Here is a 22,628-nt window from a genome sequence, read left to right as displayed (position 1 = left end):
AATATGTAAGTATGAAAATTCGCACCTAATACGAGGACTTTTACTGAGACAGTTTTCGAACCAGCTGGATTCTCCACTGTTAAAGAATAAATTCCACCATCTTCATGGGCAGCGTTAGGAATTTCAAGTTTGCTACCAACTGGAGTAACATCAATTCTTGCTTTAGTCGGAGCCTCTCTGTCTCCTTTTTTCCAAGTTACTTTTGGGAATGGCACTCCTTTGATGACGGCACTAAGTCTTAGAGTATCACCAACTTTTATGTGTTGTTCTCTTGCCATGTTGGCGTCAAGAATCAACTCAGGGGGTTCTGGAATAAAGCAAATAGTACTTTCAGATTTGATTTGTTCATGTATTTTACAATGAAGCATATACAACGAGACACCTATCTTCTTTGCTATTATAGCTGAGAAGATTTTACTCACCAAGTCTGTCTTTTACTAGCACTGGCTCGGGAACATAAGCTGGATCCGATTCACCAGCTTCATTGACTGCCATTACTCTGAACTTATAGGTTTGACCATCCCGAAGACCGGTGACTTTATATTTAGTTTCAGGACATGACTCAGGAGTGTGATTAGCTCTCTTCCACTCTTCATCTCCAACTTTCTGGTACTCAACAATATAACCCAGAATCTTGCTCCCGCCATCATGACGTGGTGGCTGCCAGGTTAGATCAACTGAATTGCATGTTGTATCAATTGCTTCAGGATTAACAGGTGGACTTGGTTTAGCTATGTAATAAAAGAAAAAAAAAAAAGGAGCTAGAACATAGCCGAAAACAAAGTCGGGTAATGTGAAAACACAAATGAATGCTTTAATACTATACCAATTGGATCTTTAGCAAAGACTGGTTTGGATGGTGGGCTTGGGTCTCCAATTCCAATTTCGTTTTCTGCAGCAACCCGGAATTCATACTGACACCCTTCTAGAAGATCAGGAACCCTGAATTTAGTGTATGGATGGATGGGCTCTTTGGTAACTCTAGCCCATCGTTTAGACATAGTTTCCCTCTTTTCCAGGATGTAGTTTGTGATGGGCTTTCCTCCATCATTTGGCTTGTTCCAGGTTACTAATGCAGAGTCTTTGGTAACTTCTGTAACAATTGGCTGCTCAGGTGCATCAGGAACCCCTACAGCAAACATTAGCAGAGTGCGTTAGAAATGTAATTTTTCCTATTAACAATATTCAACACTGAATCACTAAAAAGAAATGTAATGCATACTGAAACGATCTTTGGCTTTCATTGAATCAGACACCAGAGGATCACTTATTCCATACAGGTTTTCAGCATATATCCGGAAAATATAATCTTTTCCTTCAAGGAGTTTAGAAACTTTGCATGTTGTTTTAGCACTTGCAGATGTCACAGGCATCCAAATGTCTTTGCCCACTTCCTTCTTCTCAATAATGTAATTGGTAATTTCACTGCCTCCGTCATCTAAAGGTGGCTTCCAAGAGATAACCATGTAATCTTTGGTCACCTCATCAAAAATAACCGGTCCTACTGGTGGTCCAGGACGGTCTACAGAAAAAAAAAAAAAAAAAAAAAAGCACAGCCCAAAATGTTATTTCCCCTTCTGCTTTGGAAAGAACAGAATATCTCTTCTTCTTGCTAAATGATACTTACCAACAACATTGACTTGACAGAAACCTTTCCTAGAGCCTGTACTGTTCTCCACAACCACACAGTATTTGCCAGTATCTGAACGTTTGGCCTTGATCTTCTCTAGAGCAAGTGTTGTCGGAGTGGTCTTTATGTGAGTGCGATCATCTTCTAGCACATCAGCTTCATCTTTGAACCAAGTAATTTTAGGCTTCGGTTTGCCTGAGTAACGGCCAGTGAGGGCAAAAGCTTCACCAACCCGAACTGTGAGCTTATCTCTGAAGTCGAGGTCAAGCGTTGGAGGAGCTGAAATTTTAATCATAAAGGCAAGTCAGTTTTACTCATGTCTTATGGCAAATCTGTAAGTGTACAAGTTTTCAAAGTATGAACTGCATTAGACACATACCCAGGTCATCCTTGCAAGTGATTGGCTTGGTACAAAATGATGGTTTGCCTTGTCCAACAATATTCACAGCACTGACACGGTACTCATAGGTATCACCTTCTTTTAAGCCTTTAACAGTGTATTTTCTGCTAAGCAAGTTGTCCTTTGTAACCTTGTGGAACTTCTCAGTTCCAATGAGTCGGCTTTCTAGGACATAGTTAATAATTTCTGATCCACCATCATACTTAGGAGGATTCCAAGTCAGAGTAACAGAATCTTTAGTAATTTCTTTGACTTCCAGGTCTTCAGGACGCTCTGGCACAGCTGCAAGTAAAATAGAGAATTACAGTGAAAAAAAATGTCATGTTAAAAATGTAGTAAATCATAGTAAATGATACTTTTGGAGGACTGCACTTAAACATTAAATTATTTGCTTTGATAAGTAATAGAAGGCTCTCACCATAGAACTATTAGAGTTAAAAAGGACACAATCCAGTGTAATTTCCTCTGATAGTTGAGGCCAGATCATTTAAGAAAGTTGTCCAGAGTTAGGAAAATACTTCATATTCATGCCATTAAGTGCGAAATTAAAAAAAAAATAGTGTAGTAAACATGAAAGGATTTGAAGAATCCTATATTCCCAAAATGTCTTTCACAATCACATTCAAACACTACCAACATCAGATTGAGCATTTGTCTGCTGAATGCTTGTCAAAGGAATGAAATGTTTGGCGCCTAAACACATATTTTGTCACCCTCCTCTTTTACTAAATGAGTGAAGAACTGATTTAGGATGAAATTGTTTTAAATTGCACTTACTTATTGGATCTCTGATGACAAGTGCAGTTGGTGTCTCAGTAAACGGGCCTATGCCAACACTGTTTTCGGCTGCAATTCGGAAGAAGTAGGCTTTTCCTTGAATGAGACCCTGGACAGTAGCATTTTGCCGGGTAACTGTATATGTCACTGGGGTCCATGCTCTGCGGTCAGATTCACGCTTCTCAATGACATAATTGGTGATTGGAGAGCCTCCATCATCTTCTGGAGAAAACCATGTCAGTTTGCAGGAGTCATTGGTTAGGTTGTGAGCCTGGAATGGTATTCCAACAGGACCTGGCACGTCTGGAAATAAGAGGAAATAATTTCTAGTTGTTTGTTTTCAATTAACAACAGGGCTCAATATTTGTTACCCTCTGTTTTTAAAAAGGAGACAAAAATGTTACAAATAAGATTTTGTGCCTATTGATTTTCTTCTTCCCCATGGTATCTATATTCAACCATAGTTTTAAATGAAGTACATTTATAGTAATGACTGTTTGCCAGTGTTTTAGTAGAAGCTAATGTGTGCATGTGTGTGTATATATATATAACATATGGGCATTTATATATGTATATTTATACTTTTTTTTTTTTGGTAATTTGTAAGTCAGATAGGAGGGAGTTGCTGGAAGGCACAGAAGGAGACAGGAGAAGGGGTGGCCATGGCTACTTTCTGTATCTAGTTTACCCTCCAGGGAGGAAAGGGAGGGAGAGCTTTTTCTAGGTGACTAGTAAATCAATAAGCAGCACAGGAGTCCCCACATCTCAGAAGGACCTTTGAGAGGGTTGGAATTCAATCTTGAAAGGGTACTGGTTCTCAAGATAAAATAACAGGTGTTTAGGAGCTTGAAAGTAACCTAAAAGCTTGTAGGACTATTGGTCAATGAGATCTTTTTCCTCATGCCATTTTCATTAATGAAAACATAACATGTTTACATAACATTAATTATGTTCAATAGAGAACCAGTTATTTTTCACATAAAAACTCATTGTTTGGAGTTTGGTTGTGCCTAGAGACATACTGAGAGAGAAATCTGAGTGGGAGGGCTTCACTTTTCTAGAGCAAATCACTAGAATTAAGCGGCCAGCAAGAGGCACGAAAAAGCCTTGTAGAGTTCACCTCTATATTCAGTGACTAGAAATGTAATATTGATAATCAAATATGATGCTTTTCAATTAGAATACTGAAACCCTTCACAGAGATTTTTGCTTTATTATAATTAGCAAAGAAGGATACACTGCCATGATGTGAAATTGATCAACCTTAGTAAATTATTAGATATTCATGTACATTTGCGGGAAAGTTGCTTTTATGAAAACTATAAATAAGTGCTAATGGTGGTTGTTATGTAAAAAGGCAATATACAAAACTTTGTTATAAAAAACTATTTTTATATAACATAAAAATATAACTTTTTAATGTTATATAAAAAGGCAACATGTAAAACTATAGGAGTACAACAATATAAAATATGAACAAGACAAAAAGAGGAAAGATATTTAAATGCGGTCAGTGGGATTGTGGGTGATTTTTCTTATTTTCTTTCTTTTTTTTATTACGTTCAGTTATTTTCCAGAATATTTTTAACAGTTTTATTATAACATAGCTTTGCTGTAGATGAAGTAAAAATGTTATTTTTAAAAGCCGCATGGACAAATTAGGGTGCCTGGGTGGCTCAGTCGTTAAGCGTCTGCCTTCGGCTCAGGTCATGGTCCCAGGGTCCTGGGATCGAGTCCCACATCGGGCTCCCTGCTCCGCGGGAGGCCTGCTTCTCCCTCTCCCACTCCCCCTGCTTGTGTTCCCTCTCTCGCTGTCTCTCTCTCTGTCAAATAAATAAATAAAATCTTTAAAAAAAAAAAGAAAGCCGCATGGACAAATTAAAGGTATTTACCTAGTACATCAACGATAATGGTCTTCTTTCTTTCTCCCCCTGCATTTTTGGCAAGAAGAGAATAGACACCTTGGTGGCTCCTCTGGCAATTCTTGATGACCATGGAGGAGCTAATGGCTGTGGTCTCAATGGTAGCTTCTTGAGGTAATGCTTTTTCATTCATGTTCCAGGTGACAGTTGGAGGAGGTTTTCCAGACACATACGCGATTATACGGATCACCCCTCCAGCATGGACCACAATTCTGTCTCTGACACTGGCATCTAGCTGAAGGTCAGGTGACACTGGAACACAATTGAAAATTACAAATGTGGTTTTCATTCCCAATCCAAAACACAAATATGGATAAAATAACAGAAGGGTGAATAATTACCAATTCTGTCCTTCATTTCAATGACATCTGTGACTTCTCCAGGTTCTCCAATGCCGGCAATGTTGACTGCTCTAACTCTGAATTTGTAGAAAGCTCCTTCTTTTAACCCTGTCACAACAAGCTTTGTTCCTCTCACTTCTTTATCTTTACCCTAGGGAAGGATCACATGCATTCAGTTCTTTGTAGCTTCTTGTGTTAATGGCTTTCTAAAGTATAACCAACAGCATATTTAACTACTCTGTTTGAGAAAACTGTTGCCAGATTAGGTTTTGGGGATCAGATATTACAGGTAAACACTGAATGAAAGGTCTTGCCAGGAATTGTGTTTTTAATAACGGCAATATAACTTAACTTTTGATTGAATTTTTGACATAATAGATGTTTGGATTATCAGTTGTAATTATGTTTTTTTTTTGATTTCTTAATAAAAAATACAAATAGAAATTAATGGAATTCAGAATAACAGCTACACTTTTAGCTTATTTATATTTCCATAATGCCAAGAGTTAGCTACCTGTTCCCATTCTTCTTTTCCTTCTTCTTTATATTCAACGATGTATCCGGTTACTTTGGATCCACCATCTTTTAGTGGGGGAGACCACTCCAGATCCACAGATGATTTAGTCCAATCTGTGACTTTGGGAATGGGAGGACCAGGAGGGGCTAGAAAGAACCAATATACATTAGTATTCTTGACTTTTCCATGGCACTTTGCAGGGGTGGGGGCCTGTGGAAGGGGGGAAGGAATGGTTTCAAGGCTTACCAATTGGATCTCTAGCAGTCACTGGGTCTGATGGCAGACTTGCAGGACCCACGCCAGCAGCATTGATGGCATACACACGGAACTGATAATCAGAACCTTCGATAAGACCAGTCACTTTATAAGAAACACCCAAAGTCATGGCTTTGATAGGATCTCGGTTAACTCTCTTCCATCTCTTTGAAGTGGTGTCTTTTATTTCTAGCCAGTATCCTGTCACAGGAGAGCCTCCATCATATTCTGGCTCTTCCCAGTTGACAGTCATGGAGTTGCGAGTCACGCTGCTAACTGTTGGTTTATCTGGTGCTCCAGGGACAGCTATGGAAAAGAAATCACATTGATTTCTAAGAAATTATGAAAAACAACAGATAAGAGTGATTTTATATGTAAAACATAGTCCTACATACAGAAGAGGTTTCTTGCTGTTTCAGGTTCACTGTCAAGAGGTTCCCCAATGCCAAATTTGTTCTGGGCCATGATTCGGAATACATATTCGTGGCCTTCTAGCAATTTGGGAATTGTGTACGTGCACTCTTTAGGTTCACTGGAGACATGCACCCATGTCTTCCTGTTAGCCTCTCTCTTCTCAATTACATAGTTTGTAATCTTAGACCCTCCATCATCCAAAGGTGGAAGCCAAGATAATGTCATTTGAGCTGCTGAAATAGATTCAAACTTTATTGGTCCCACTGGAGGGCCAGGACGACCTAAAATGGTTTTAAAAAGGAAAAAAAAATATTAGAAGAATGGTTTTAAAGCCAAATAATATATTTAGGAACAGAAAAACATGTAGTTTTAATGAAGCCACGCTATCTTTACCGAGGACATTCAGTCTCATCTCTTTTGATGCTGTTCCCAGATTATTCACAGCTGTGATGGTATATAAGCCAGTGTCACTCCTGCGAGACTGTGGAATAACCAAGGTGCAAGTATCATCCACCACCAGTTTGTTGACGTGGGTGTCATAGAGAACAGGTTCTTTGTTGTCAGGCTTCCTAGGAGGAGCTTTGAACCAGGTCAGTGTCGGGAATGGCACACCTTTAATTTTGGCCACAATGTTAACGTCGGTTCCTTCTTCAACCTCCATGAATTCTTTTAGCTCAATTGATGGTGGGCCTAGATTATTAAAAAAAAAAAAAAAAAATAGGTGGTCACTAGCAACAGAAAGTAGAATTTACAGTGCCTATAAAGCTATTTGTATCTACTGTAGGCAGGCTTCATAGCCCAGCCCAATATAAAGAACAGATTTGACTTTAATTTATACCAGTTTGGAGAGCAGGTATAGGTAGTCATCATCCTTTATTGGACCTACATGTGGCTATGTAATCAGCTGTTGCCTCTCTCTTACCTGGTGTTATTATGCATGTAGATACTGAAAAAGGGCAGAGAGAAGTGAAGATTGTAGTAGCTTAGGCTTAGGAGTTCTTTCATGTATTCCCTTTAATATATATGCATATTTCCTTAAATATGCAGAGTTATGAGAGGACTTACTATTTTTATTCTGAGAGAACTCCCTTTCTAAGAAATATAACTGCTAGTAGAGGCAAAGCAACTTTCCCTTTTTCCATGAATCTAGTAGAAGAATATGCAAAGAGGGTAGTGACTACAACCCTCCCAATTTTAGAAGAACTGAACAAACACACAGCAACAGGGATGATAACAATAAGAGAGGAAGAATTATTACCATATTTGTCTATTTATATTTATGTATTAAAATGGATGTATCTTTTTCTTAGAGAAAAAGAAACTTGATTGTGAAGATAGATAAGTGGGTCTCAGAAGTTGCTAAGCAAATAACTGCTTACTTTCTTTCCCTTTTGAGGATCATGCAGAAAATTATAGTAAGGAAATTCCAAACATCATCTCCTTCAAATAAGGGAAAGGTAATATGTAAGGAAATATGATAATTCTGTAGAAGTTGAAGGAATAAGAGATTAATATGCCCATGTTCACACTCGACTCACAGTAGCCTCCTGATGTACAGATATTTCTCTTTTTACTTTGGACTAATATTAAATTTCTAGGAAAGCATTCCTAAAGAGAACATTCTCAGTGAATATGCTGGGACTTACAAGTCTGGTCTTTGACAGTCACTGGGCCCACAGTGGCTGAAGGTTTGCTGACTCCTGCAATGTTGACAGCCTTGACTCTGAATTCATATTCGCCACCCTCGATGAGGTCTTCAACAGTAAATTCTAGTTCTTCCACATCACGCTTATTGCACTGTTTCCATGCTTCTTTCTTTTTCCCAGTAGGGTCCCATGCAAGGCACTCAACAATATAGTGGGTGACAGGGGAGCCCCCATCATTCTTTGGGGGTTTCCATGATAGGTGTACTGTGTTCTTTGTTATGAGGCCAATCTTGAGTTTAATGGGGGGATCAGGAGGATCTTTAAAAATAGGTACAGGAAGGATTAAGCACTGTTTATAATAATATATTTCAAATTTGAGAAACTCTTTTAATCTCAGATGTAAAAAGAACTTACATATTGGATCTCTGGCTGTGGTCCTCTGAACGGTTTCCGCCGGCGCACCAATCCCAAAACGGTTTTCTGCACGCACGCGGAAGAAATACTGCTGTTCAGAGATGAGATCAGGAACCACAAATGTGGTGCTTCCACAGTTTGGATTGACTTTAGTCCAGGCTTTTCCATCAATAGTCTTCTTCTCTATAACATAACCTTTGATTCTGTCTCCTCCATCATCATCTGGCATCTTCCATGTGAGTCTGCAACTACCCCTTGTGATGTCACTGACTTTCAGATCTTTGGGTGGTCCTGGTACATCTGTTGGATGCAAGTCACCATATAAACAATGTCACTTTGTTTAAAATAATTTGTTCTTATTCTGTGGTCACTTCTAAAGTCTTTCTTACCCATGACTTTGACTCTGCAATGTGCTGTCTTCTGTCCTGCTTTATTCTTGGCTGTGATGCTGTATTTGCCTGAGTGAGATCGTTTGCATTCCGGAATTATAATTACTGATGAGTTTTCAGCAGTCTCCAGCTATACAAAGAAAACAGTAGTCATACATCAGATGAGATAAGAGCAGTACCGCAGTCAACTATATTCTGAATCACTTCTATTTTTTCTTTTTACCTGTGCATCCTCGGGTATATCATGAACTCCATCCTGTTAGAAAAGAAGATCATTGTAGTGTTAATATTCCTTCGAGTGATTCAATGGGCGACCCAGAAAATTATATTTTTCTTACCTTCACTGCCTTCTTTGCCTTTCCATCAAATTCCCACGATGATTTTGGTGTTGGGCGTCCCCTGATGACAGCAGGAATCCTAATTTGGGAGCCAGCTTGACAGACCAGACAGTCTTGTGCTCCAATGTCAATAAAAACTTCTGGTACCTCTGCAATACCATGAATAATATAACAGGATTTAGCTTACTTTTTTAAAAAAAGTAAGTGGCTTATCTTCGGGAAATTACCTTCATAATCAGATCAAATGAATACATAAATTCAATAAAAGATGAGTACCTTGAATATCAGTGGCGGGGATCTCGGCAGTTGTATCACTTGGTTCAGATTCACCGGCTTCATTGACAGCTTTCACTCTGAATCTGTACTTGCGGAGTTCTTTCAGATTCGGCACCACACATTCACAGGTGGTTAGCAGTTTGTCTGGCTCATTTACTCTCTTCCAGTCAGTACTGCCTTCTTCTTGCATTTCTACGATGTATCCTTTGATCGGACTGCCACCATCTTTGGCTGGAGGTTTCCATGCTAGAGAGATGTTGGACTTTGTTTTATCTTTGACCTCTGGGCAAGAAGGTGGCCCAGGTGGATCTAAGAAGAAGAAGAAAAAAAAAAGTGTATCAAATTTGGAAGCCAATGGAATGCCAGATTTAATCTACTAAATATTAAAGTAGGAATTCTGAAAGAATACCTTCCAGAGAAGAGAATATAAGAAATAGTCTCTTTTCATTTCGCATTAATGTGAAAACAAAATAAGCAAACAACTAACTGGGATTAAAAAGACTATACACGATCTCTAGGTAGATCTATATTGTATTTATACACAATTGGTGAAAAGCTATTTTAAGATCCCTTTGAAGAGACTCTGCAATATTCTCTACTAAAAACTTAATTTATCTTCAAATTAAAAACAAATGATTTCATCATTAGCTGGTAAACCTTTGAACACAAACTAATGTATGCCCTTTAGGGATGAGGTTGATGCATAACCATCCTGTACGTTCTTGACAGTGCTTTACCATTAAAGTCTTTTTAACCATCGCTCTTCCTCTCTAGTGCCTAGCACAGTTCCTTGCACATAGCACACGTTCAATACGAGCTTGCTGAATGAACAGTTCATTATATATATATGCTCCATGTAGAACTTAAGAGCATTTCAATCTTTTTAACAAGTAGCTGAATGTTTTTTTTTGAGACTCTAATCAGATACATAGCAAATATAATCAATCATTAAGGCCATATTTTAATTTTTGAACTGATCTGCTAAGTCTTTCGGAAGAATTTTTTTTTCTTTTATTCGACCTCACGGACTGTGCTTGAGAATCTTGAATCTTTGGTCAATATATATTATTGAAAAGTTAACATTTTGTCTTTCGTTGAACTCCCAACTAGAGGGTCTCTTTAGGGAGGGAGATAATTTTCATAGTATCTAATGGGATAGGGGTATGGGAACAGAGAGGAGCTTATAGTCCAGGGTCTTTAGCATTGTGATAGGCTTAAGCCAACAATTTAAAAACTATATGATTTTACATACGTGTATACATTTGCATATGTATACACACATATAGCTGTGTGTAGTGTGAATGTATGTCTAAACGTATACACACATATATGTACTTCTGATACTCTGTAAGTATGGGGCTTTTACTTTAATAAATAATTTGGCATAAAAAATGCAAGAAATTTAAGAGCAGAATTATCCATTTAGTGGCTTTGCTCTTTGTAAACTCCAGAAATGGAAGCATACTTACATATAGGATCTCCTGCAACAGCTGGATCTGATGGTTCACTGGGAGGACCAACTCCTGCAGCATTTATTGCCATTGCTCTGAACTGGTATTTAACACCTTCAATCAAGCGGGGAACGTTAAATTCCACATCTTTCAATCCCACTTTGGTTATTGGTGCTCGGCTAACACGTGACCAGTAGGCACCTCCCTCTTCTCTCTTCTCCAGCCAGTAGCCAGTAATTGGAGAGCCGCCATTGTCCAGAGGAGGGGTCCAGCTCACTAGCATTGACCCTTTGGTGCGCTCCAGAACTTTTGGTTTTCCCGGAGGCCCAGGAGGGCGGAAGGGATCTTGAATGACAACTTTATCTGATTTGCAGTCATCACTGATTCCATATTTATTCACTGCCCTAACTCGGAACTCGTACTGACCGTTGGGGATAAGTTTCCAGACCTAGAAATCAGATGAATAGTGATTTCTTAAAGACAACATACTTATGTTGATTTCACTTATTTTAAAATTCAAGTTCTTTTCCTAGGGAAGACTATAAAAAGAAATCTGTTAAAATCAAGTAAGTGTATCGTTTAAAAATACATAGACTCAAATGTGGAGAAAGCATATGCAAGTAATAAATCATTGAACACTACATAAAAAACTTAATGATGTACTATATGTTGGCTAATGGAATTTAAATAAATTAAAAAAATAAGAATGTGTGTATTTATTATACCGAATAGTGGATGTCTCAAATAAAAGAGACTTGGTTTACCAAATAGTATTTACTACGTGGCCTTATGTGCATGGTGCTAGAAACTATGATAAATCTTTTTATGTGCAGTTTTGAGTTTAATCATTAAATTCCAAGGTTATGCCAGAATGGTGTCAATTCAGAGTCGTGTCCTTTTAATCTGTATAAGAAAACATTTAGAATAGTCTACCCCATATTTCCTCTCTACAGCAGTGTTGGTGACTTCTTCCCATTCACTTTTCTTCCTGCTTGCATCACGTTTGTCAATGATATAATGGGTGATTTCACTGCCACCATTGTCTAGAGGGGCATCCCATGTCAAGTAGCAGGATTCAGCTTTAATATCCGTAACAGCAAGATTTCTTGGTGGTGATGGACGATCTGGAAAGGAACCCAGAGAGGAGAATGAGAAGACAATTTTTAAACAGACACTGGACTTCGTTTTGAGCTAAGAAAGCAGGTCCCTTACCATATACTTCCACATGAACATTTCGGAACACCGAGCCCAGGCGATTGGAAGCAGTAATGGTGTAAGTGCCCTTGTCTTCCCGGACTGCTTTGGGAATGATAATCTCGGTTTTTGCCTCACTTCGGGATACTTCTTCCTTGGTTATCTTAAGTGCATCAGTGGGTTTTTCGATCACAGTTTCATTCTTGGACCATTCAATCTTAGGCATCGGAAGGCCTGTCACATCTGCAGGGATGTTAACAGGCTCTCCTGCCTTAACTTTGATAGTGTCTCCTCGAACAGACAGGCGCAACTTAATAGTTGGAGGCACTGCAAAGAGAAGGGAAAGAAAAAAAAAGTCATAAGGATGTTTGCTCAACCTATGAGATAAAGGCAGCACCATAAAGTGCACTAAAATCAGGCTCAGATTCCACACCTTCGTCATCTTGTATGACCACATTAAGAGGCAGGGATGGTTCACTTTCCCCAATTGCATTGACAGCTTTGACGCGGAATTCATACATTTGGTGTTCATCAAGATCTTCAACCAGAAAAGATGTGGTTGGGCAGAGTCGCGTGTTAACTCTTTCAAAGTTGGGTTTGTCGTGACGCCGTTTTTCAATGATATAGCCTTGGATGGGGCTGCCACCATTACTGCGGGGCTCTTTCCAGTCAAGGGTGATAGTGGACTTTGTCCTTTCTGTGTATGTGAGCCTCTCAGGAGATGTTGGAGGACCTTTAACCAGAGGCAAGTTGAAATGACAAGCATCAAATAAATATTCATATAAGAGAGAGTATTTCACTTCAAATTAATTATGTGAAAAAGAGGTTTCTGTTTAGCATAACCTTACACCCATCTTTAAAATCCTTCTGAAAACATATCAGTTACCAGAATGAGAGACATTCATAATAGGCAGAATTTTTCTTAGTAAGTTTACAGTCAAAATTGTTGATTAAAAGTAAATCGAAGGGCATGTATGCTTTTGTTATTTTTACCATTTTTAGATCTTTTACACCTCTGTCACTGGGAAAGCTTCAAATCCTAATGAAGTAGAAGAGAAGGTCTGTGAAGTTTTGCTTTGGATGACCAGCTGAGATCAAAGTGTTTCCTTTATTAACAGACAGTGGATAGGTCTTCTGAACAAACTTTGAACCAAATTGCCTCCAATTGTGGGTTTAAAATGGAGTGGAAAGAGAATTTATATAATGCTGCTATAGTTTTGTGCCCAAAGGACAAAACAAAGAATAAGTGTGAATGTTAAAACTAGACCTAATCCTCTCCTGTTGATTATTATTGCAACCAGAAGCCGAGCTTTGTGGTGGAAGCTCAGCTCTGTTCTGATACCTCTGGTACAACTTGACCTATAGCAGACATATTTGAGATGAGCTGTCACAGTGAGGATGTAATTTTATTTTTTGGTTGGTAGGGAAGTGATGGTGGAGGAGGAATAATGCCTCTGTTTCTTGGGGAATGGGTCATCCTCACAGATTTTGCTTTCTTGGATGGGGTGTCAGGATGCATTTCCAAGTGTGTGCAATTTTAGGGTTTCACATTTGTTCATATTGCTTAAGGAGATTTCCTTTGGTTAGATTTCTGTTCTCTGGTGGCTTTTTCTGATTCTGGGTCTCTGTATCCTTCCAGCGTGGAGACTACTTGAGGGCTGAAGGAAGACTAAGGCATTTATCATAAGGCTGTTGTCTATCCTGTAGTCTTCCAAAAATAGTGAATTGCCTTTAACTACTAAAGTATTAAATGAATTACTCCAGTGCATTCTATGCAGAGATGTAGTATTTCTATTTTTAGGTTATTGCTAAGCTTCAGTAGATTCAGGTTTTTCAGTACACAAAATCATGCATGCATTTGTGCAAACATTACAGTGAGCCACAAATTACATTGAAATTATAGCAAATACAGTATTCTTAAAGTTGCTAGTAGTTATTAGATTTACCTTTCTTATCACTCTCTAGCTATAGATCATGGGACTGTTGGGGAGTTCAAAGCCATCAGGCTCAATAAATAAATGACATAACTAGAAGCAAACACAAAGAAAACACAATGAAAACCTCTTTTACCTAGTGGATCAACTGCAAGAATTGGTCCTATTTCAACAGGAGGGCCACAGCCAAACTTGTTCTTGGCAATCACACGGAACATATATTCTTGCCCCTCAATGAGACCCGTGATGTCACATTTAGATCTCTCAGTCTCAATTGGTTGTCTCCAGGTATGCATCTTAGCATCTTTTCTTTCAATAATGAATCCTGTGATTTCACTTCCTCCATCATCAGCTGGATCAGACCAGTTAAGTAAACACATCTTTCTATTTGTTACAACAGGTTTTAAGTCAAGAACTGGTCCAGGAACATCTGAAAAATAATAATAATTAAAAAAAACCCCAACATAAAAATCAATGCGATAAATTGTACAGCTTAGGGAAATCCTATGAAAATCCATGTAACATTCCTTACCAAAAACTTCTACCCTGGCTGCTGCAGATTTGGAACCACAGCTATTGGTAGCTGTAATCACATATCTGCCATGATCTTTTCTCAATGCATTCTTGATAATTAGCTCAGATTTGGCTCCAACGTTCTCTATGACAACGCGGTCTTTATCCAGCTCCCCTTCTTCTATGGTCCATACTCTGGTAGGCACCGGACGACCAGTTACCACAGCTGGAATTCTAAGAGTCTTTCCAGCCATTATTTGTATTCCAGCTTTGACAGAAACATCTAGTTCCACAGTTGGAGGCTCTGTTTTAAAGAGAACAGTAATATGTTAGCCCAAGAAAGATGGAAAAAAAATCCCATACAAGGAAAATATCCATAATCTTATTCATGTAACTTTTAAGTTACCTTGTGGTTCAGCCACAGTAACAGGTCCTGTCTCTCCCGGTGGTCCTTCACCTGCAGCATTGACAGCACTCACTCGAAGTTTATAATCTGCGCCCTCTCGGATTTCTTTGACAGTATACTGACGGGCCTTGATCATCTTCTCTGTGCAGCGTGACCATTCATTTGTGCCAACCAGCTGCTTATCAACGAAGTAGCCAACAATTTCCCCACCGCCATTGAAAGCTGGGGGTTCCCATTCTAGATCAATAGTTGTAGAGCTTGTGTCAGTGACTCTTGGGACAGGTGGCCCCGGTGGAGCTAGAATGAATGCAGAGACACAAATCAAAACTCACTGAAGCTTTTAAAATGCACAAAACTTACTCTATCCACTTTTTCCAGAATGCATTGCATGTAATATGGGTAAGTACTGTCTTCTGAAACTTTTAAGTTATATATACAGACATTTTTAAAATTTTACACTGTAACCTTAATATGTGTCTGTAGTCATTGTTAGTATTTTGCTTGCTTTTTTTTTTTTTTTGTAAGGTTAAGGTATACAACATAATGATTTGATACATATATTGCAAAATGATTACCACAATGTTAGTTTATACCTCTATCCCCTTACATAATTATCCTTCTTTTGGTAGTGATAACATTCAAGATCCACTCTCTTAACAACTTTCAAGCATATAATATAGTACTTAATTAAGTGACTTAATTATAGTCGCCATGCTGTACCCTACTCTCTTCGTAAGAAATTACTTACAGATTGGATCACGTGCTGTTTTGGGATCTGAAGGGGGACTGAACTTTCCAGGTCCAGCTGCATTTTCGGCACATACTCTGAAGACATAGGTGAGTCCTTCTAATAGGCCTTCTACATTGGTCTTCAAAGAATTCAGAAGGCTTCTGTTGACACGAGACCAATGTGTACTATTAACCTCACGTTTTTCAAGCCAATAACCCAAGATGGGACTTCCATTATCTTTTGGTTCATTCCATTTCACTAGCATACTGTTGCTGGTTATATCTTCTACAATGGGCTTATCTGGTGCATCAGGTGGTTCTGATAAAAGAAAAAAATATTGCATAGTTCAATTAATTCCCTAGTATGATACAAAAATTCAAGTTTATAAGCTATGATAATGTATATACCCATGCATATGATAAAAAGGCAAAGTGTAGATGCTAAAAGAACCTTACCAAATGGATCTTTAGCTATAAGTGGCTTTGAAACACATGGTGGTCCAGGCCCAAACCTATTTTCAGCTCTTACACGAAAGAGGTACTCTTTTCCTTCAATCAGTTTTGTCACTGAGTATTTGCAGTGTCTAAGTGTTGAAGTGACAGTAATCCACTCTGAGTCAGGTTTTGTCTTGTCTTTCTTTTCCAAGGTGTAGTTTATAATTTCACTGCCACCATCATCAAGGGGTGGTTCCCATTTACAGAGGACGGAGTTCTTTCTAATATCTTCAAATACAAAGTTGATTGGTGGTCCCGGTGTATCTGATATTTCAAAAGACAGCAGTGATTAAAAATTTACGTAGAAGTGGTTGCAATGGAAAATGTCAATGTCAGCATGCCCCTTTAACGTAAACTTCTGTTTTTCCTACATCTGTCTTTGTATCACATGAGCTAACAAACAACAAGTTTGGTTGATTTCATTTACGTAGCTGGGAGGAAAAATGGGACTGAGGATACCTGGCTGAAGCTATTTCCTACTTCTTTTATCCCCCTTCCCTCTGGCCCAAACCCCTTTTTTATGTTTTACTAAAACTCTTATATAGACTTTCTTCCATGGAGAAGTGTAGTTTTACCTACTTACCTAGCACACAAACAGTACAAGGAGCTTTGGCAATACCATGGTCATTTTCAGCTTTGATCATATACAGGCCATGGTCAGGTCGGAGAGAATCTCGGACGCGTAGCTGAGATTCTCCTTTTTTACTGTTGTCGATACTCAAACGTTCTGTCAGAGGCAGGACAAATGGTTCTTCTTCTTCTTGAACTTCACCCCTCTTCCTCCTAATTGTGGGTGCTACTCGCTTCTTAATTTCTTCTGGGGTAATGACTTTTTCATCCTTTAGCCATGTAATAGTTGGGTAAGGTGACCCAGAGATGGTTGCGTCAAGTGCTATTTCATCACCTCGTTTCACTTCGAGGCTTGTTCTCATAATGACCTTTGGGGCATCTGTAATGATTAAAGATGGAAATTGCTTTCAATTCTGATCAAAACATCTGATAAAACATTATTCTCTTTTACCGTACAATGGGAAAATGGCAACTCCATGAAACAAAACTTACCAATAGGATCTACAGCTTTGGTTGGAGGAGTGGCCCGAGAAGGTTCACTAATGCCAGCAGCATTTTCTGCTCTCACTCGGAACTGGTATTCCTTTCCCTCTTCAAGTCCTTTTGCTGTATAGGTCAGGACTGGTACTAGGTGTTCATTGCACCTCTTCCATTTGTCTTCACCCTTAGCAATCTTTTCTATGATGTAACCCATTATCTTGCTCCCTCCATCATACAAAGGCGGCTTCCATGTAATAGTCATTGCCTTAGCTGTAGGATTATGAACCTCAACATCTACAGGTGGATCAGGGGGCTCTGAAGGATAAGAAAACCTTGTTAATATGTACGTGTATAATATAAACCCATCTTTGTAAAATAAAAAATTGCATATTAATTCCTAGCTATATTATATCCATGCCCAAACTTACGCTTTGGATCTTGAGCAATGACTGGATTTTTCAGTTCAATATATTCGCCTCCACCAATCTTGTTGACAGCTTTAACACGGAAGAAGTATTCACCATTTGGTATGAGATCTTTTACGGTCCAAGACAGTTTGTTCTCACCAGACATGACTGGTATATATGTCCTTCTCCCAGCCTCTCTGCGTTCCAGGACATAATGAAGGATTGGGCTTCCACCATCGTATTCTGGAGGTTCCCATGTTAATTTACAAGAACTCTTGGTCACGTCACTTGCTTTAATATCTTTGCATGGTCCAGGTAAGCCTATTAAAAATAAAATGATTATTATTGTAAGATGAAAAGTCAGCATGTTATAGTACACTCTTTTTCTAAGTGGGACTATCCACATTTTGGGTGGGATAATCTTTGATGTGTTGGAGTATCCCCCCCCCTTACACTGCAGGCCATTTAGCATCCTTGGACCCCAATTACTAAATGTCAGTAGTCCCCCTGAGTCTTTGTTCCAAGCAAAGTTGCCCCCCCCCCCCCCCGCACAAATTTTTAAAACACCATCCACATGGGACAGGGTAGAAAATGTTACTGATCCTGGTGAAAACACTATGGACAAATGCAAATACAATTAACAAATGAATATTGGCAATTTAAACATTCTTTGGGTATACTCTATCTTTTATTTAGTACTTAACATGCCAGTAATTACAACAGAAGTAACTTAGTTTAATCAGAATTTAACTGGCAATTTCACCTCTATAATTGCTTTGCTTCTCATATGGGAAAGAAATCATCTGGAAATGGCCAACTCATGAAACCCTTATACTAACACTGCAAAGTTAACTAACTTTCCTAACACATGAAGAAGAATATCCGGTATTTCATCAAAGAATGATTACCTATGACTTTGACATTGATTGAACCAGTTGCTGAGCCGAGTTTGTTTTCCAGCGTAATGGTATAAACTCCAGCATCTGCATGGACACTCTTGGGAACTTCAAGGTATGCAGAGATGTGATCGTTCTTCATTGTTAATCTGTCACTTGCTTTGACTTCTTTGCCATCTTTATGCCAACTAACGGTTGGAACTGGGACAGCTCTGAAGGGAACAGGAATGCTTAACTTTTCACCTTCAATAACCACAATGTCGTGAGTCTCCATATCAATTGTTGGCTTGCCTGTAAGATAGCCAAAAGAGGAGAAAAAGATATGTCAAAGTGCAATGTGTAAGCAAAGCCTGTTTTATTAATTATAAAGGAAACTCTATTCTTACAGTCTGGGTCTTTGGCAACCACATTTTCGGAGATTTCAGATGGCTCACTGACACCAACAGCATTGACAGCTCTCACTCTCAGAACGTACTCCTTGTCAGGAACAACACCTTCTTCAACTTTGAATTTCAGGTCTTTTATTGGGCGAGAATTAACTCGCATCCATTTCTCAGTGCCTACCGGACACATTTCAACATGGTATCCTATAATAGGACTTCCACCATTTTTCTCTGGAGGCTTCCAGGCAATGGCAATGTGCTTTCGCCCAGCGTCAGTCACATGCAAGTCAAGTGGAGGTGAAGGAGGACCTGAAAGAAGAGTGAAACATTCACATCCGTGATCTCATCATCAAGCTCTAGACAGTATCCTTCGCATAACTGATACTACTTACTTTTTGGATCTTCAATTGCCAGGATTTCTGTGGGTTCACTTGGGTGACCAACTCCAGCTTCATTTTCTGCCCGAACTTGAAACTGGACCTCTGTTCCTTCAATGACATCAGTTACTCTGAAGTTACAGTCAGGTCCTGAGGTCTTTCCAGCTTTCACCCAACGGGTCCCTAACTTTTCTTTCTTCTCAATGATATATCTATTGAAATAAAGCATTTCATTAGCATTAATAGGGAAAACAAAGTGAAGAATTTTCAGTGGAGTATAAATTATTCTTTGTGAATTAATTAAAATTCTACCTCTGTATTGGTCGTCCACCATCATTTTTCGGTGGTTCCCACTTCAGGTCAACATGTCGCTTGGTTACGTCAACCACTGCCAGAGCATAGGGTGGCCCAGGGGTGGCTAGAAGCAAAATATTCAATGGTTAGAAAAACCAGAGGGAAAAGTGATAATCTACTACAAATGGTGTCACAAAGATGAAGTTAGAGAACATACTAAAGGTGTCTTTGGCCAGGACAGAGTCCTCAATTTCACAGTAGTCACTTTGTCCTATGGCATTTTCTGCAGCAACTCGGAACACGTATAGAGAGCCCTCTGTCAGTGGGGTTACTGTGCACTTGGTGTCCTTGACAGTTGTGTCCACTGTTTGCCAGCCTTTTCGCCTCACGTCTCTCTTTTCCACAATGTAGTTGGTGATGGGGGACCCTCCATCTTTCTCAGGAACTGTCCACTTGAGGTCTGCTGTATTTTTTGTGATATTAATAACTTCAAGCCAGCGAGGTGGTGATGGAGGATCTAAAGAAAAAGAGAATTTGATTTTTTTATTGTCCAATATTCATTCAGTCTTCACTGAATTCTCTCGTAGTCACTAGGAAATCACAGAAAGCAAGGATGAAATAATCTAGTAATGAGGTTTTCATTTTTCTCATATTGTAGTTCTCAGTTATACTTTAGAAGAATTTATATACCTTAAACATCAAGAGTGACTTACATAGTTTTTCCCTGCAAAGCACAGGGTCACTGGGTTCACTGGGCTCACTTTCTCCAGCCTTGTTCACAGCTCTAACTCGGAATGAGTATTCCTGCCCTTCCATGAGACCGGTGAGCAAATGCTGAGTGGTGGGAACACCTTCAGCCACTCGGACCCAGTCATCTGTTCCAGTCTTTAGCATTTCAATGATATAAGACTCAATCTTTGCCCCTCCATCATGTTCTGGCTTTGTCCAATTCAACATCAATGATGTTTTGCCTACATCTTTCACAGTTGGTTTTCCAGGAGGCCATGGAGGATCTGCAAACCAATGAAATAAAACAATTATTTAGGTTTGTCAAAAAAGGAATTAATGGAAGCTTCAAAATAACCACAGAAAGATATATAAATAATACCTATGGGATCCTTTATTAAGATTGGTTCAGTTGATCTACTTGGTTTTCCAGGTCCAGCAAGATTTTCAGCCAACACACGGAATCTGTATTTTTTCTTATTGGTGAGACCTTTCACTCTGAATTAGGGACAAAGTATGAATTGGATACCATGATCAGCAGAAACCTCTGTGTATTTTACGCAGAAAGGGCTAATTTGTTTAAATTGTAAAAAACTGATACCGAAATTTAACTGAAATTATTTCATGATAAATTTAGATTTGGTCAAATGTACCAATGTAATTATAGTATCTATAATAGTGATCATTCTCATAACATACTGGAAGACCACTTTGCAACTTACAGAAAGTAAATATTTTATAGTAAAGAAATTAAGAACTGTGTCCTTGAATGGAATTTATATCATTTTTGAAATTATGTGGTAACACAAAATATAAAAATAATTTAAAATTTTATGGTAATATATAAGAATGTATATCAAAAGGAATGCTAAAGAATAAAAAATCATATATAGTGCTATCTTAACATCTTGATGGAGATATTGGACATACCTATATGTTGTGTCCTTTACTGGCATCTTATTGCATCTGACCCATTTATCAGTATCAGGATCTAATCTTTCAACCCAGTATCCAGTGATTGGGCTGCCACCATCATCGTCTGGCTCACACCATGTGAGAGTAACTGCATCTTTAGTTATATCAGAAGGTTCCAGGCGAGTTGGAGGTCCAGGTGGATCTATAGGCAGGATAATGATATAAGTGTTACATGTCCTATATATAAATATGACACCCAAATCCAAGTTTGACACAAGAATCTTTTTAAAAAAATTTTGGCCGATGGATTAACGAGAAACTTACCAAACTGAAATTTAGCTATTATTGGAGAGGCCTGAACTGGTTCACCAACACCATACATGTTTTCTGCAGCAACTCTGAAGATGTATTCTTTGTTGGGTGTTAGTTTGGTTGCCTTGTAGTTTGTATCCTTGACAGTTGATGAGAGCTTATGCCATACTTCACTGTCAGTCGCTCTTCTCTCCACAACATAGTTTGTGATTTTAGATCCACCATCATCACGTGGTGGGTTCCATGTTAGAAGGCATGATTCATTGGTCACTTCTGTGATGTCAAAAGCGGCTGGTGGTCCAGGTTTGTCTGTGGAGGACATTACACGTTCAGGAAAAAAAACATTTTTTTTACATCCTGTTTGATTTTAAAAAGTAACTGCAATGAGTTTGCCCAGTTTTGAAATGACAGCCTCACTCACCTAAGACGTTCACTTCCACCACCGCAGTGGCCCGACCACAGACATTCACAGCCTCGATGATGTACGTGCCGGTGTCACTTCTCTTACTATCCATGATAGTCACTGTGGATTTCTTAGGAACGTTTTCAATGGTGATTCTTTTGTCCTGCTTCAGAAGCTTATCGGCCTTTGTCCAAGTTATTTTAGGTTCAGGTTTTCCAGTTACAGTGGCAGGAAGTTCGATCTTAGTTCCTGCTTTTACAGTGAGACCAGCAAGGAGCTTCACGTCGAGGAAAATTTCTGGAGCCTCTAAAATTGGAAAAGATTATTTACAATGTTAGCAAGTTCAAAAGAATTAAAGGCAGAGGCCTGGTTAATAACACAAAACCCCAACATACGTACCCTGTGTATCCACAGCCTGGATTTCATCTGTGGGTTTGCTTGGTTTGCTAGGGCCTTGCCTGTTCAAGGCCTTCACGCGGTAGGCATACCATTTGCCTTCTTCAAGACCTGTCACTTCCATTCTATCAGAAAACAAAATAGGATATTTTACTATAATGCACATAATCTGTAGTATTCATAATCTTTCTAAAACTCATACCTACTCTTGATAGAATATTACTCCTTAAATTAATTCTGGATTGCTTCAGTATTGTAACTAATAAAAACCTTGGAGGGGGGATAAGTTCAGCAGCACTTTTAAAAATTGGACAGGCACACCAGGGGATTTCTCAGTGAAAAAAAAGTAACAGATTTTCTAAAAGAAAAACACTCATTTTAGTGGGTAAGATGAAACATTTACTCGTGTGCCATAATTATCTTTATAA

At 38.8% G+C, this 22,628-nt stretch overlaps 1 protein-coding gene across 1 annotated transcript in view; it reads right to left on the bottom strand.

Annotated features, from left to right (window-relative positions):
• Positions 1–22,628, bottom strand: part of TTN (titin) — a 269,983-nt gene that overhangs the window by 65,829 nt on the left and 181,526 nt on the right. Inside the window, exons 214-255 of the mRNA XM_032407124.1 lie at positions 22,204–22,325; positions 21,823–22,110; positions 21,414–21,710; positions 21,105–21,291; positions 20,557–20,672; positions 20,162–20,461; positions 19,666–19,965; positions 19,467–19,572; positions 19,170–19,366; positions 18,781–19,086; positions 18,407–18,685; positions 17,520–17,819; positions 17,104–17,406; positions 16,625–16,990; positions 16,003–16,305; positions 15,566–15,865; positions 14,818–15,114; positions 14,431–14,715; positions 14,035–14,328; positions 12,398–12,697; positions 11,983–12,291; positions 11,704–11,894; positions 10,789–11,218; positions 9,320–9,628; positions 9,044–9,192; positions 8,929–8,961; positions 8,706–8,835; positions 8,317–8,616; positions 7,903–8,220; positions 6,650–6,946; positions 6,238–6,537; positions 5,834–6,148; positions 5,585–5,733; positions 5,071–5,221; positions 4,700–4,981; positions 2,808–3,110; positions 2,010–2,312; positions 1,628–1,909; positions 1,223–1,522; positions 827–1,129; positions 423–731; positions 26–307 (exon numbers count right to left, since the gene is read on the bottom strand). Coding sequence (XP_032263015.1) covers positions 26–307; positions 423–731; positions 827–1,129; positions 1,223–1,522; positions 1,628–1,909; positions 2,010–2,312; positions 2,808–3,110; positions 4,700–4,981; positions 5,071–5,221; positions 5,585–5,733; positions 5,834–6,148; positions 6,238–6,537; positions 6,650–6,946; positions 7,903–8,220; positions 8,317–8,616; positions 8,706–8,835; positions 8,929–8,961; positions 9,044–9,192; positions 9,320–9,628; positions 10,789–11,218; positions 11,704–11,894; positions 11,983–12,291; positions 12,398–12,697; positions 14,035–14,328; positions 14,431–14,715; positions 14,818–15,114; positions 15,566–15,865; positions 16,003–16,305; positions 16,625–16,990; positions 17,104–17,406; positions 17,520–17,819; positions 18,407–18,685; positions 18,781–19,086; positions 19,170–19,366; positions 19,467–19,572; positions 19,666–19,965; positions 20,162–20,461; positions 20,557–20,672; positions 21,105–21,291; positions 21,414–21,710; positions 21,823–22,110; positions 22,204–22,325 — 10,991 coding nt within the window. The remainder of the gene's footprint in view (positions 1–25; positions 308–422; positions 732–826; positions 1,130–1,222; positions 1,523–1,627; positions 1,910–2,009; positions 2,313–2,807; positions 3,111–4,699; positions 4,982–5,070; positions 5,222–5,584; positions 5,734–5,833; positions 6,149–6,237; positions 6,538–6,649; positions 6,947–7,902; positions 8,221–8,316; positions 8,617–8,705; positions 8,836–8,928; positions 8,962–9,043; positions 9,193–9,319; positions 9,629–10,788; positions 11,219–11,703; positions 11,895–11,982; positions 12,292–12,397; positions 12,698–14,034; positions 14,329–14,430; positions 14,716–14,817; positions 15,115–15,565; positions 15,866–16,002; positions 16,306–16,624; positions 16,991–17,103; positions 17,407–17,519; positions 17,820–18,406; positions 18,686–18,780; positions 19,087–19,169; positions 19,367–19,466; positions 19,573–19,665; positions 19,966–20,161; positions 20,462–20,556; positions 20,673–21,104; positions 21,292–21,413; positions 21,711–21,822; positions 22,111–22,203; positions 22,326–22,628) is intronic.

The sequence above is a fragment of the Phoca vitulina genome, unplaced genomic scaffold (assembly GCF_004348235.1).
Source record: "Phoca vitulina isolate PV1807 unplaced genomic scaffold, GSC_HSeal_1.0 scaffold1, whole genome shotgun sequence".
In the NCBI taxonomy this organism is placed as follows: Eukaryota; Metazoa; Chordata; class Mammalia; order Carnivora; family Phocidae; genus Phoca; species Phoca vitulina.
This window is presented reverse-complemented; position numbering and strand designations above follow the sequence as displayed.